Genomic DNA, 13,568 nt, shown 5'->3' with positions numbered 1-13,568 from the left:
CTGAGGGGACGTTAGACGCGGAGCCCCGGCCCCGCCGCCGTCCGGTGGCGGCAGGAGCGCCTGGTGTGGAGCCGGGGGAGGCTGCTCGCCTGGCTGCTGGCTGTCGCGGGGGTAGGGAAGGGCGGCAGCCGGGGCAGAGCGGAGCGGTGGAAGTTTCCGAGTAGGTCTTTGGCTTGGGCTGGTTGAGAGGCTGTTGCGCTCTTTCTTCCGATGGCATCAACTTTATTTTCCTAGTTGTGATCCTACTTGAATATTCACCTTGTAGTATTTGAGCGGCTAGGTGGAGATGAAACGGATTCTGCTCTGGGAGCTCGTTACGTGCCTCTTGTGTAGGTCAGAACTGCGGCGAGTGGTTAATGCCCTTGTCTGGGACCGAGGAGAACGTGAGCTCGGCTTCCTCCTTTACCACAGGCTTTTGATTATAAGCTCGAGCTAGCTGCTGCCACAACTCATGGTTTGTTGATTTGGGTCTAAACTCTGTTGATACTGTTAAATCGGAAATAAAATACGGTGGTTTAAGGATCAAGGTAGAAGAAGTCGGATTAGTTGGCCTGAGTAAGCGTGTTTTGAGTAACTTGCCCACAAATCAGTCACGTGTACTTTAATTGCGAATCTGGCCTTGCTGCTGTGCACTTAAACAAAACTGTGTGCTTAAGCTGAAATGTTGATGCCAAGTCGTGAAAATATCAGTAAATTCAGACTCCACTTGATGCTTCAGAGGCATCTGAACTATTTTGGTGGTCTCATTATGTCTTCTGGCACAGAGTAGAAAAGCCAGTTACTGAAATTAATCATTGTCTTCTCTTATGATGCTCTCATCATGAGTGACAGATGCTGCATTAAGCATATTGGATTCAAGCAAAACATACTCCTGTACCCAATATATTTTGCAGGAAACTTAATCATTACTGATAGATGGCTCTTGTCAAAGAATGGCTGCTTTTAGTTCGAGTTGTTGGAAAAGACAAAAAAGATTAAATTCAAGAAGTCATAGTAATGAGGGACAACTCCATCCTGAAAGTTAATATGTGAAAATGATAAATGAAGAAGGCATTAATATTACAGAGAGGCTATTACATTAATGGGAGTTGTGCTCAACCCCACGGAGATAATGTGCTGGCTTCCAGCTAGTGCTTTAAAGTAAGTCACCAGGTCATACCTTGAAGATAAGGGAAGCCCCATAAAAGCATTCAGTATAAAACAGAAATGGCTTGATTTGTCAGGGAGATCAAGCAGGATATAGAAGCCAGGTTTTACATGACTCTCAGCTGAGTCCCCTGCAGCAAGTAGAAAGCTCCGATGTTTTTGGCAGGTTGTTTTTGTTTGGGGGGGGGAGTTTGTGGTAGTTTGTTGTTTGGTTTGGGTTTTTTTGTCAGCCTGTGAAGTGAAAACCTATAAAGCAGAGAGACTGGTGATCAAGGGGGAAGAATGTGATGAAAATGTTAAACTTGTATTGGACAGTTCTTTGAAGTTAGAAAGTTCCTGAAGTAAAAGGACTCTGAGCCTTGTAATGAAGAGCCTCCAGATGAGATGTTTCATCTAGAGAGTTAGTTTAAAGCTGGAATTGGCTTTTTTTACCACACCACCCCTGCCAGCTAGAAAACATCAGACCAATAAATGTGAAGCTGGTATGGCAAGGTTGTCATCCATAAATGAATGGCAGGGGGAAGCTATTGTTTATATGGTGTTGGCACTTGGTATCCCCGTGGGGACTTCATGGTGGTTTAAAAAAAAAAAAAAAAAAAAAGACTAATGGATTGGTTATAGCAGAGCTAAAGTTGACACATGATGTTTTGTTAAGGTTTATCAGGGTGGGAGGAGTTGTGCCAGTAGCTGGATCTAAAATTGCATTTATACCACTGTATTCACAACAGATAAGCAGAAATCTGTGTTTTAACATGCTCAGGCTTTTTTGAGAGATTGCTTTTGGTAGAATATTATTTTTGAATGTTCTGCAGAAAACTTAGTAAGGATGACCAGGCTTTTAAGTAGATAGCAACATTTAGGCCATTCATCTATTGCGCAAACCTGTCAGTGTATCTGCTGGCTTAAATAAGGTATTTATAAACCATCCCAGTGACCCCATAGTATTTAGAAGAGGAAGTCCTACAGTTCTGGGGAAATACTCTTTCCTGGCATGGCAAATTTGAACCTTTGCCATCTTGAACATGAGCGTGGTGATAGCCTTACAGTTACTCTACTTCTTCTTTTATTAGACTTGTGCCTGTCCAGTGAGTTAGACATTAAAAGTAAGAAATCCTGGTGTAGTAGTCCTAAATGAAACAAATTGCTAAGAATATTTGGGCAGTCAGAGCAGCAAGATTGTTTCACTGAAATTTGTCCAGGGGACTAGAAACAAAGCTCAACCTCAGCTGTCAGGCAGCCAGCGCTCCAGGGTGCAACTCTTTCAGCTTGCTTCTAGAAAAAGTAGCATACAGCTGAAACTGGCAGCTCTGTAGCTTGCATTCATTAATAATTTCCTGTCGTCTGAGCTGTTAGGCCTGTAGTAATCTTCACGTGATGTATCACCTTCTCTTTGGAGGCTTGCGCCGCGGTGTTGCAGAATACACAAGCCGCTTGCTCTCCAGTCGTGCCGTTCTCGCTGGTGTCCGTTCATTAATGGGGGGCCTGCTTTGCCTCCTGTTACAAGGTGCTCTAGCTTCTCTTGTCTTTTAGGCAGAGTTAAATTGCTGTCTGCAGCCACCTGAGGTTCACCTCTGCTGTTATCTCCTCAGCTGTTGCAGTATATTAGCATTGGCGACATATTGTAATGCAGCACTGAGGTAGCTCTTAACAAATCCTTTGTATCCACTGTACATCTGGATAACTGCACTTCAGGCCATCTCTTTGCGTGGCATGTTGCCAAGTCAGCATGGTTAGGCTTGTCAAGGATACTAATGCCAAGCAGCAAGGAATTTGGGATAATGAATCCACTCTGTGTAACACCAGATGCAATGCGTGGCCTTTGTTGCAAATTTATTCTGTTTTCATTTGCTTAACCTTTATGTTGCCATTTCTGCTCATGCCAGAAAACACATTCTCTGAACATGGAAGAACTCAAAATTTGATCACTTGGAAGCTGCTGCTCAAATGAATTGTGGTACAGTAGGCATGTCAGGAAAGAGAAGCAAAACGCTTGGATAATCAGTGTCTACTGGGAATATCAGGTCTTCAGATGACTGAATCATGAAATGCCAGAAAATCACCACAGCCGGATTAGAGTGTGACATTAGTTACTTCGCTGGCACTTGGCCAAGCAATCTGCTCAGACTCACTACCTGAAAAGTCCCCGAAGAAGCTGTGTACTCTGACAGATGTTGATTTTTTTAATACTTTAGTGTTTTTTATACCTTCATCAGCTTTTGTCTGCGTTTTTAAAATGAGTTGGTCTTGCTGAAGAAATGGCTTGATCCTCAGTTAGGAATCGGCTAGGGGTGCCAAGAAGCAGGAATAAGGCTGCGGGAAACTGGGTAAGGAGGTAGTAATTGGAGTGCTTGGAGAATGGTTTTGCTGAACTGTTTGGTGTGCCTTCTCATAAGGGCTGTGCTTTATTCTGATCTTAAATTTTACTCACTTAGCTCTTGGACTGAGCCGTGGCTACAGAATGGATCAAAGGGAAGAAGTGTTTTGCACAGACTTTAGCACCACTTAAAATTTTGGGAAATGTCCAAACGTGAGGAAAACTGTAGGCTGTACTTTTTCAAGTTAGTTCAGTTGCTCTTCACCTGGTATTAGAGGATGTGTATGCAGTTATAACAGTGGTTTTGAATTTATTCATTGTTTCCAGACATACTTAGTTTCAAGAGCTTAATAGAGACTGGGAAATGAAAATGGCTTTGAGATTTCTCTGGTTCCTGCCAGTATAGAGCTGCTTAATCAGCAGGAGGAGGAGGAAGGAGAGATGCCATCTGTGATGAGCTCTGGACACTTGCAGTTCCAGAGCAGTGTAGAAGCCTGACCAACAGATACAAGAGGAAATGCTTGCTGCTTTAGCATCTTAGATAGATTTTAACATCAATGTAGTATCCCTTTTTCCCCCCTGCGGTAATTAAGACTCTGCTTTAGGGAAGCTTTTTTTTGCCGTAATCGATTGTGGTTTATGCTATGTTGAATGCAGCTGAAATGGAAGTTGTATAAAGAATGAGATCATGCGGGTACTTGAACAAAGGTCAATAATTTCACATACTGGCCATAATGTTTAATAAATGGACATTACTTGTTTCTTTCTGGACATAAACCTTTCTTTACTGCACAAATCAGCAGAGGTTTATTTTAAGTACACTAACTTGTCTGTTTTTTCATGACTTACAAAGTGACTCGCATACAGCAAAAATATGCTTTGGATCCAGGGGAGGGGGAAGGAATGTATGTCTTCTGTAACATGTGAAGGCAGACACTAATTGCATGTAAAATGATGAAAGGCAAATAAAAGCTGTGCTTTCCTGCAACTTTATCATGACTGTCTGGGCTAGGCTTGAAAAAGAACATAAAAAAAAAGTTTTGCGATGTTTTTTTAATTGATTTCTCTGTTGAATACAGTTTAACTCTTCTCTCTTTCTCCTTTCATCAGAAAAATGAGTGGTGGGTTGGCACCAAGCAAAAGCACAGTGTATGTGTCCAATTTACCCTTTGCTTTGACAAACAACGATCTGTACAGGGTAAGTTTTTAAGAGCTGCCTTGTTCAGGTTAAACTTGTTGACAACAGTTCTGAATGTAAATAGAATACTCCTATATATCTTTTCCTTAGAAAAGTATGTCTTGATAAATTTATTACTAATGAAATGCAATTGTCAGTTCTTAAATCTTTTCATTTTGTTTTGTATTTCAGATATTTTCAAAGTATGGGAAAGTTGTCAAGTAAGTGACCTGATATGGCCTGCTATTTTTGTAGCTTTCATTTTAAATATTTAATGTCTTTGCTTCACTTGAAAGTCTTGTGCTTTTTATACTTTAAGTATGAATGTGGAACTGTATTGAAGTCCTGTTCATTTTTAATAAAGTATAAATTTAATTAAACAACTGGAAGTTCTTGCAGTTACATGCATAATGTAAGAATATTTGTGCTGGGGACAGGTTTTGCTAACCACTTCTTAAGAGCAAGCAGAATGTTGTCACTTACCAATGGTCTTTTCTCCGAAGTAGTTGAAACAATATTCTTCTAGCAAGTATTGTTTCCCTTCCCCCCAAACACCGTCTGGGACACAAGTGGCTAAGTGTGAAAGTGGGAGCTTCTACTTATGTGAACTAGATGTCACAATTCCCACAAACAGTTTGCACAATTGCAACGTACAGTTCCTCTATTTGTGGTTCTAGAGGGACTTGTTATTGTGACTGCTTAGTATTATGTTTAAGATTAGATGTAAGGCTGCGTAGTAATGGCTTTTAATATGTGGGGTATTCATGAACAGTACTTGTGAATACCTGCCTCTGTGTTCAAATGATAGAAATAAATGCCACGGTAAGGAACTTGCTGGTTTTGTTTCTTTATTTTTTTAACTGGTCAGAATAATGAGACTCAAGACTTCAGTTTTTAACCCTACACCAGCAAATATCTACTCTAACTTCTAGTAGCTGCTGTAACAATCTGTGAGATACAGAGCTACCTTCAAAGTCTTTGAAGTCTCAGGAGTGTGTTTCAGGTGACAAATAGCAGGAAAAGCCAAACTATAACTTTAGAAATATGTATTTTTTTTTTAATTGACCGAGAGGAAAACCCTTCTGTAGGGCTCTGGCAGACATGCAGTGACCAATACAACTGGGCACCTGTGGTCTCTGTTGTTGCCAGGGTGGGGTATCTGACATGTTTAAGTCGATTGCTGAACCACTGATTTAGAAAAATCCTGAGCAAAGGTTGTAGTAACACTGGTGTTTAACCATTGAGGGGCCTGTTTGCCATAAATGTGACACTTCTGACCTCCCTGCTATCATTTGGTAATGGGTGTTTGGGGGTAGGGGTCTCCTCCTGATTGGCTTTTGAACTTGTTTGATAGGAGGATGAGAATTGTATGAAGTATTGGCTGCATGATGTATTGCTTATTTCAAAGGTGTCATAGCAGCATTCTCTTTTTTTTCCTTTTTTAATAGTTTCTATCATTTTATTTGGTTTTTTTTTTTACTGTCATAGACAACAGAAATGGTGTTTTCAGATGCCTATGCAGAAGAAATCCTGCACTGCATCCTGTGTGAAAGTAGCTAATTTAGAACTTGCAATTCTGTCTGCGCAGTTGCTACTTTCCCCCACCTATATATTGTCTTGCAACAAATTCCCTTACTGACGTTCACTTTTTCCTGACATTTTGTCTAGTTACTGCCAGAAGTTAAACCAAAGGTAAAGAGTCACAAAATACCATGTGTAAAATACTATGATTTTTTTTTTAATCTAGCAAAATTTGTTTCCTGTTTGCCTCTGTGCAAGCTGACCTGACTATAAACAGTGGAGATACTGTGGGATTCTACTGGTATTCCCATTTCCCTGTGAAACTGAGGCTAACAAGGATCAGTTTCCTGTTTGTAGCTAGTCATTAATTCCCACGAAAAATCTTTTCAAATATTAACTTGATTTCTATAGAGTCTTTGTTCAGGGACTTCAAAACACTTTGCAGAAAGCTTTGCGATGACATCTAGGTCAACTTTAACTTTATTTAATTAAGCTTTATTAGACTTTTTTTTTTTTAAGTGTGTCTTGACTCAGCAAAATCATGCTGACTTTTCTTCTGTACTACATTTGTTGCCCCAGTATATCCTGGCTATTATGGTTGCATCTCAGTTTGTTCAGTGAGAAATCAGACTTTCTAGGGCTCGAAGAAGTTGCTGACTTCTTAAAGATTTGTCACACTTGTTTCTTTCTATGCTTGTGTTATTAACTGGTACGTCTGATATCCCAGTTAGAAGCTTGACAGTCATATTAGGGTTCCATTGGAACTGTTGGAAGAGTAACTTGGCAAAAGAATTAATAGAATTGTTCCAAAGTCGGCTTTATTGACAATTCAACTCAATGCATTCAGTTGGATGCATCCTTGTTCGAGAGGCTTTGGCAGAAAAACTGTTCTAAGCTCTATCTTTCTGTGCATGTATTTGGGGGAAAATTGAGCTTTCTTTACTGAGTTTTTATTTTATATACTTTTTACTATGTAGGTCATCTGTTACTTATACAGGTTTGCTGGTAGGCCTTCTGCATTGAAGTGGGGCTGGTTTATTTGTTTTGGTGTGTTTTTTTTTTTTAAAGCATCCTATTACGTCTTACAATTTTGGCTTGCCCTATGGCTGAACCTTGTTCTGCCTGTGGTGGACACAAGGAGGAGTTTATTCCCTACTTTTTAGCATGTGCTTTTATTCTTATGTACATGCAGACTGGTATCCTGTTTCCCACTGTTTGTTTTTTTAGGGCTAAATACAATGCTGTTAAGATTGAAAGACTTGAGGTTGTGTGGGTTCCACCCCTGCTTCACCTCTTGTCATTCTTTTTCTTCATTGTTTTTACTGGGTCTAAATCTGTCTTGAATTTTTTGATGTGCTACTGCAGCTGTTGATTCCAATGTTAGACTGTAGATTTAACTTTATATGTCATGCAAAATAACACATGCATCCATGACCTGCTTGGATTCCAGTTGGAGATATTTGTAGAACAATGCTGCATATACGTATCGTTTTCTCTCGTGAACCTGTTTAGCTGGTTAGTCCTACCCGAACATAGATTTCTCAGTTTGGGTGCGGTTCAATACATTGTGTTTTTCAGCAATGATAGCAATGGTCAAGGTTACTCCTGAATTTTAATTTCACCTCCAGTATGTGTAGTTCCCTCCAGTTAGGTTGTCTGCAAATCTAAAGAGTATGTTCTCTGTTCTTCAAGTCATCCAAGGGAATAAAGAATGATACTGGACCCAGAAGGACCCCACATACGTTTTGGGTTTTTTTGTTTTTTGGGTTTTTTTGGTTTTTTTTGTTTTTAAAATCATCTTCACTCTACCTGTAAGCATATGGCCAGGTTAGCTCTTCCTTTGAATTTCTGTTTAGCGAGCCTTCCTGTTGTTAAACATACTTTTTCCTTTTTGCTATATAACAAATCTAAGATCCCACTGAGATCTTTAAGGAAAAAATGTCTCTGAAGTAATTTTAGTGTATCAATAATGTGGTTATATGTTTTCAGAGTTACTATTATGAAAGACAAAGACACCAGGAAGAGCAAAGGAGTTGCCTTTATTTTGTTTTTGGATAAAGAATCTGCACAAAACTGTTCTCGGGCACTTAATAACAAACAGGTAAATTGTGGAAAGTTGTTATAGCAGGAGGGTTGGGTTTACAGTCTCAAAATATTTACCTTTTTTTTTTCTTTTTTTTCCAATTTGCTGTAGCTGTTTGGAAGAGTAATAAAAGCAAGTATTGCCATTGATAATGGAAGAGCAGCAGAATTCATTCGCAGGCGTAACTATTTTGATAAGTCTAAGTGTTATGAATGTGGGGTGAGTAAAACCAAAAATGAACTAATATATTTCATCTTTTGAGTCTGTTGTGGTTTAACCCCAGCTGGCAACTAAGCACCTCACATCTCCTTGCTCACTCCCTGCCTAGCGGGATGCGGGAAAGAGAATTAGAAGGGTAAAAGTGAGAAAACTCGTGGGTTGAGATAAGAACAGTTTAATACTTGAAATAAAATAAAATAATAATAAATGGTAATGAAAAGGAAAATAACAAAGAGAGAGAAATAAAACCCAAGAAAAACAAGTGATGCAAATGAAAACAGTTGCTCACCACCAACCAACTGATGCTCAGCCAATCCCCGAGCAGCGGCCACCCCGGCCAACCTTCCCCTGAGTTTCATTGCTGAGCATGATGTCCTATGGTGTGGGATCAAACTTGGGTCAGTCGGGGTCGGCTGTCCCAGCTGTGTCCCCCCCCCCCAACCCCTTGTGCCCCCCAGCCTCCTCGCTGGTGGGGTGGGGGGAGAAGCAGAAAAGCCCTTGGCTCTGGGTAAGCACTGCTCAACGGTGACAGAAACATCCCTGCATTATCAACGCTGTTTTCAGCACAAATCCAAAACACAGCCCCATACCAGCTAGTATGAAGAAAATTAACTGTACCCCAGCCAAAACCGGCACAGACTTTTAGCTTGTTTCTTCAGTTTGGCCATTACAAATCCTGCCCATGCTGTTAAATTAATTTTTTTCTGTTGATATTATCAACTTGCGTAGCAGTTGTACCATTTTCAGGAATGATAGTACTGCTTTTGGTTTTTATTTGAGATTTTGGGAGTGGGGGAAAATGAAAATATGTATGTATAACTGCTGCTTAACACACTGATGAGCAGACTGATCTGAGTATCAGTATAATGCTGTCTGAGAAGGAAAACTTCCTAATCTTTGCTTCAAAATACTTGCTTTTGCTGTATCTTTGGAAGTTCACCCTACAGTTGGCAGTAAAATAAATATTGGAAGCAACTGTTTTTATACAGAAGTGTGTTTTAAGTTTTAGGCAATTCCTCACTTTTCCTGAACATAATAACATAGGAGATTAAGATTTATATAGTAGTTAATGTCAAATACAGACTCATTTTATATTCGTACACTTTTTAGAGCAAAAGTGGTGATTCACTCCTGTTTCTTAAACTGCTAATGCTGAGGTTTGTATCTTGTCTTGAACATAAACCGTGCTGTAGTATATTCAGCTATTTCAGCAGCCAAAAAAAATCTACTTTGCTCATGGCTTGTTCTCAATTTGCAGTTAAACATGCATATCACCACCAATCTCTCTGTTTCCATGGCAAGCTTATAGAGAAGAGTTTGTCTTCTGTGTGCTAATTCAGCATTCCATTTATCTTACTAATTGCTTCCATTTTTTTCCGTGTGAACTGTCTTACATTAACTTTCCTCGTTATATGTTTTAACATATAGTTGTTTGTAATGGTTTCTGTTAAGCAGTATTTCTTTTTCTCCAAGGAAGCAGGACACTTAAGTTATGCTTGTCCTAAAAATATGCTAGGAGAGCGGGAGCCACCAAAAAAAAAAGAAAAGAAGAAGAGAAAGAAAATAGTTGAGCCAGAAGAAATGTATGTATATTTATTTACATGTTACTGCTTCTTTTAGGAAGCTTTTTCATACTGAATACTTAAAATAAAGATCTATATATTTCTCTCTCTCTCTGCGCGATGAAGCGAGGAGGAAGAAGAAAGTGAGGAGGAAGGAGAAGATCCTGCTCTAGATAGCCTCAGCCAGGCCATAGCTTTTCAGGTACAAAACTGAAGCATTGCGCATTTATTACTTATTATTATTTAAACGCAACTCTACTTCCTTTTTTATCTGCTTTTCAAAAGTTCTGAGATACACCTCTAAGTCTGTCCACCCTGTAGCACCCAGGGCACTCTTGCCTGGCAGTAGTTGGTGGCTATAGTTGGTTTCTTCATATTGCAGGCATGTTCAGTCTTTTTTTATTATTATTTTTTTAACTGTTTCACTATTGCTGTGTTTGTGCTGTGCTGCTGTATTAGGTTTTTGGTCCACAAGTCCCTCTTTACTTTGTTAACTGAGTAGCCAGAAAAATAGTCATGTATAAATGACCAGGTGCATCCTCTGCCCTCACTCAGTAGAATATGCCTGAACAACATCTGTTTCTGGAGCACTTCCTTTGCCTAGTACAGTCCATCATGGTCTCTAACAGACCTCTCAAAACCTATTTAACGCATTTTTTGTTATGTAGATAGATAGTCTGACAGTTGTATTACTATCTCCTTTAATACTTCTTTACAGGCTTTTGCTTCACTACACAGAGCAAACCTGTCCTGGTGTTCAAATTTCTTTGTCCTCAGCTGTCCCCCGTGTGCCCCGTCTCCCCCAGAAAAACCCTCAAGAGGTTTTAAGATAACTTTGTCCTGAATATGACTGTAATGAGTGCAAAGCTTTTACGTGATGTAGTCCAAAAAAACTGATGCAAATATGCACAATTATCCCCACCTCACCTTCAGAAAACTCCACAATTGGAATTAAAACCTGTAAATGTAAGCAAGCCAGGAAACTTTCCCATTTCTCTTGCCATTCAAAGATTTTAACTGGGATAGCATATTTCCTAGTAAAAATACGAAGCATCTATTTAAACCTTCAGTTGAATAACCTTTACATCCCTGAAGACATTCATTCCCTGACTGCAGAAGACAACTGATAGAAGGCTTGTTAGTGGAACAAAGCTGATTCAATAATGTCAATTTAAAACACAATGCATTCTTTGCTTCAGATCTCAGCTGCTCTATAGTTCTGTAAGTTTGTCATGGGCGAAAACAGAGAGTACTCCATGTGGCCTGCATTGGTGCAGAAGACTTAGTGTTTGCATGCGAGAACTACTTTCAGAAATGTTTTCTAGTGCATTCATTGCACAGTTTTATCTGGAAATGGAGATAAACCCTTTGAATTCTTTAACTTATTAAATACTTCAATGCATATTAATAATTAGCATTGTTATTTATAATGCATCTTAATTTTTCTTAATCCTAGCTAATACTTCTCCTTCTTTCATTGCAGCAAGCCAAAATTGAGGAAGAACAACAAAGATGGACGCAGACTGCAGGGGAATCTTCAATTTCAGATGATTCAAAACGTCCACGGATTAAGAAAAGTGCTTATTTCAGTGATGAGGAAGAACTTAGCGATTGAAATAATACTGTTTTATATGCATATATAATATATATAGTGTACATTTTGTAAAGTCCTACAAAGTTATCAGTAATACAGGTTTGTCTTGGTTTGAAGACACTTACTGAAGATCATTTTCCCCCGAACCTCCTATCTTTTGATATCTCTCTTTCAAAACTTCACCTTTCGAGGCAGCTTCTTGAGAAAATGATGTGTTTCTATGCTTAAATCTAGAAAAATATCTGGGAGAGTGCTTCTTGTAGTTAGTATCTAGACCCAAACCCTGGGAGTGAAATCTTTCATAAAAGAATTTCCCAAGATTTTTTTCCTAAGATGAGTTCCTCTTAGGATCACTGTTAGCACCACTGATGCTTTATGTATTAGTCTGGTTTTTGCCTGTTTGGAAGCAGTGCTTTAGTGGTACTTTACTAGTATATGAATCTTGCACTAGTTCCTCTGCATAGGGTTGAATTTCAGCCTTAAGCATTGTACTAGTCTTTTAACTCTTCATGCAGTAATAAAATAAATTACTGTCACATCAGCTTGATCTGTGAAATCATTCTAGACTAAACAATGCATTTGTCTGTTTTCCAAGAGGATATTAAGATGTTGTTCTTGCATCTTATGCACAGTTTTAGTAAATTGCTGTATACTTCATAGTATTATATAGCCTGTATAAAATATAGGCTTCATAGGAGATGCAAGTTAAAAGTGATGTGGTAATTAGTTTAGTCTTGAAACATACTTAATATTTTTTTAAGAATGATAGTTCTGTTGCTCTTGCATTAAAAATGAGAATGGCCTTAGGTTTTAAAAATGGGAATGTGCATATGTTTTAATATGCTCTAATCTGATATTGAAGGATTCTTGCTGTGGTAAGGGCTTATATTGCACTGTTTCTCCTGACTGCAGTTTGGGTGCCTAACATGGTAATTATGGTTATGCACGGGGTTTTAAATATACTTGTGTCTTAACATGGATCACAGTCCAATGTTCTCAGGTATCTGAACCTGCTGGCAAAATCTAAAAGGCATAAAGTTTCCTGCATGCTTAAAAATCAGCTTTCATGTATACTAGGAAGTGTCATGGTCTCTAAGCAGTGTGTTGGTGCCTATTTTGCACCTAAAGCTGTTCAGATCTTTTTGCATAGGGTTTCCATCCTTAAATCTCTGTAGGGTGCTAGTCACATTCTCCTAAAAAGCCTCATAGACACATTAGGAGAACAGTACAAAGCCTTGCAGCAGTGATCACTCCCAAAACCACAGACACACAGTGATGGTGGTAACCCTTTTGTATTGGCCACTTTGTGTAGTCAAACTTTTGATTTTTAGGAGGCACAATATAAAACACGTTCACACTTTCACACTTGGAAGAAGAGACCAGCTGGCCTCTGTTTCTATTTTGAGCTCTTCCTGTTGGTTATTGAGACTTGGGTTTTTTCCAAATATAGAAAATGTAAATCCAAATATACCATTATGTATTCTTAACCAGTTTACATTCAAATATATAACTGGGTGCAAAGCAAAGAGAGACACACACACACACACAAGACACCCTGTAAGCTAGTATAAAGCAGTCCTCTAAGCTGATATGAAGCAGTCACATTCAGAAGGTCGTTCTGGGGTCTTCTGTTGCTACTTTTACAAGAATTCAGAAACAAGAATAAGGTAATAAAGTAAAAGATTTTTCTGTACAAACTATTCAAGCCACAGAATGGGGAGAAATACTGGTCTTTATACATAGGAAGGTCTTGGACTCAGTAATCCAAAGAATATTAAGTCTGAAGCTTCCTTTACTGTATTTCGGAAAGATCTCTTGATAGTGAACAGCCAAGTGCCAAAGTGTCAGGTGTAACTTAGTGTTAATAAATGCAAATCACTGTGCATCATGAGTGTAATAATGAAGACTGAGAAGTTCTAACTCTGCTAAGGAAGAAAATCTTATGAAATGAA

The 13,568-nt window shown here is 39.0% G+C and overlaps 1 protein-coding gene across 2 annotated transcripts; it reads left to right on the top strand.

Annotated features, from left to right (window-relative positions):
• The first annotated feature begins 6 nt into the window (after window positions 1-6).
• ZCRB1 (zinc finger CCHC-type and RNA binding motif 1) lies at window positions 7-13,298 on the top strand. 2 transcript variants are annotated; one of them, XM_010574059.1, is made up of 8 exons: window positions 7-174; window positions 4,571-4,658; window positions 4,830-4,858; window positions 8,148-8,259; window positions 8,353-8,460; window positions 9,934-10,043; window positions 10,149-10,224; window positions 11,506-13,298. In XM_010574059.1, exons 2-8 carry the CDS (start codon window positions 4,575-4,577, stop codon window positions 11,635-11,637), a joined length of 651 nt encoding a protein of 216 aa, XP_010572361.1. In that variant the 5' UTR covers window positions 7-174; window positions 4,571-4,574; the 3' UTR covers window positions 11,638-13,298. The 2 variants fall into 2 exon arrangements, with proteins under 2 accessions (XP_010572361.1, XP_010572360.1); XM_010574058.1 differs by having other exon boundaries at window positions 7-160; window positions 11,506-13,297.
• The last annotated feature ends 270 nt before the right edge of the window (window positions 13,299-13,568 follow it).

This window comes from Haliaeetus leucocephalus, unplaced genomic scaffold, assembly GCF_000737465.1.
Source record: "Haliaeetus leucocephalus isolate CR32 unplaced genomic scaffold, Haliaeetus_leucocephalus-4.0 Scaffold406, whole genome shotgun sequence".
NCBI classification, from domain to species: Eukaryota; Metazoa; Chordata; class Aves; order Accipitriformes; family Accipitridae; genus Haliaeetus; species Haliaeetus leucocephalus.
This window is presented reverse-complemented; position numbering and strand designations above follow the sequence as displayed.

Excerpts from the sequence above, each read along its gene's own strand:
- ZCRB1 (XM_010574059.1), top strand. The coding sequence starts at position 4,575 with ATGAGTGGTGGGTTGGCACCAAGCAAAAGCACAGTGTATGTGTCCAAT. Across the intron at positions 10,044-10,148 it reads ATAGTTGAGCCAGAAGAAAT|CGAGGAGGAAGAAGAAAGTG; the intron begins GTATGTATATTT and ends TGCGCGATGAAG. Across the intron at positions 10,225-11,505 it reads GCCAGGCCATAGCTTTTCAG|CAAGCCAAAATTGAGGAAGA; the intron begins GTACAAAACTGA and ends CTTTCATTGCAG.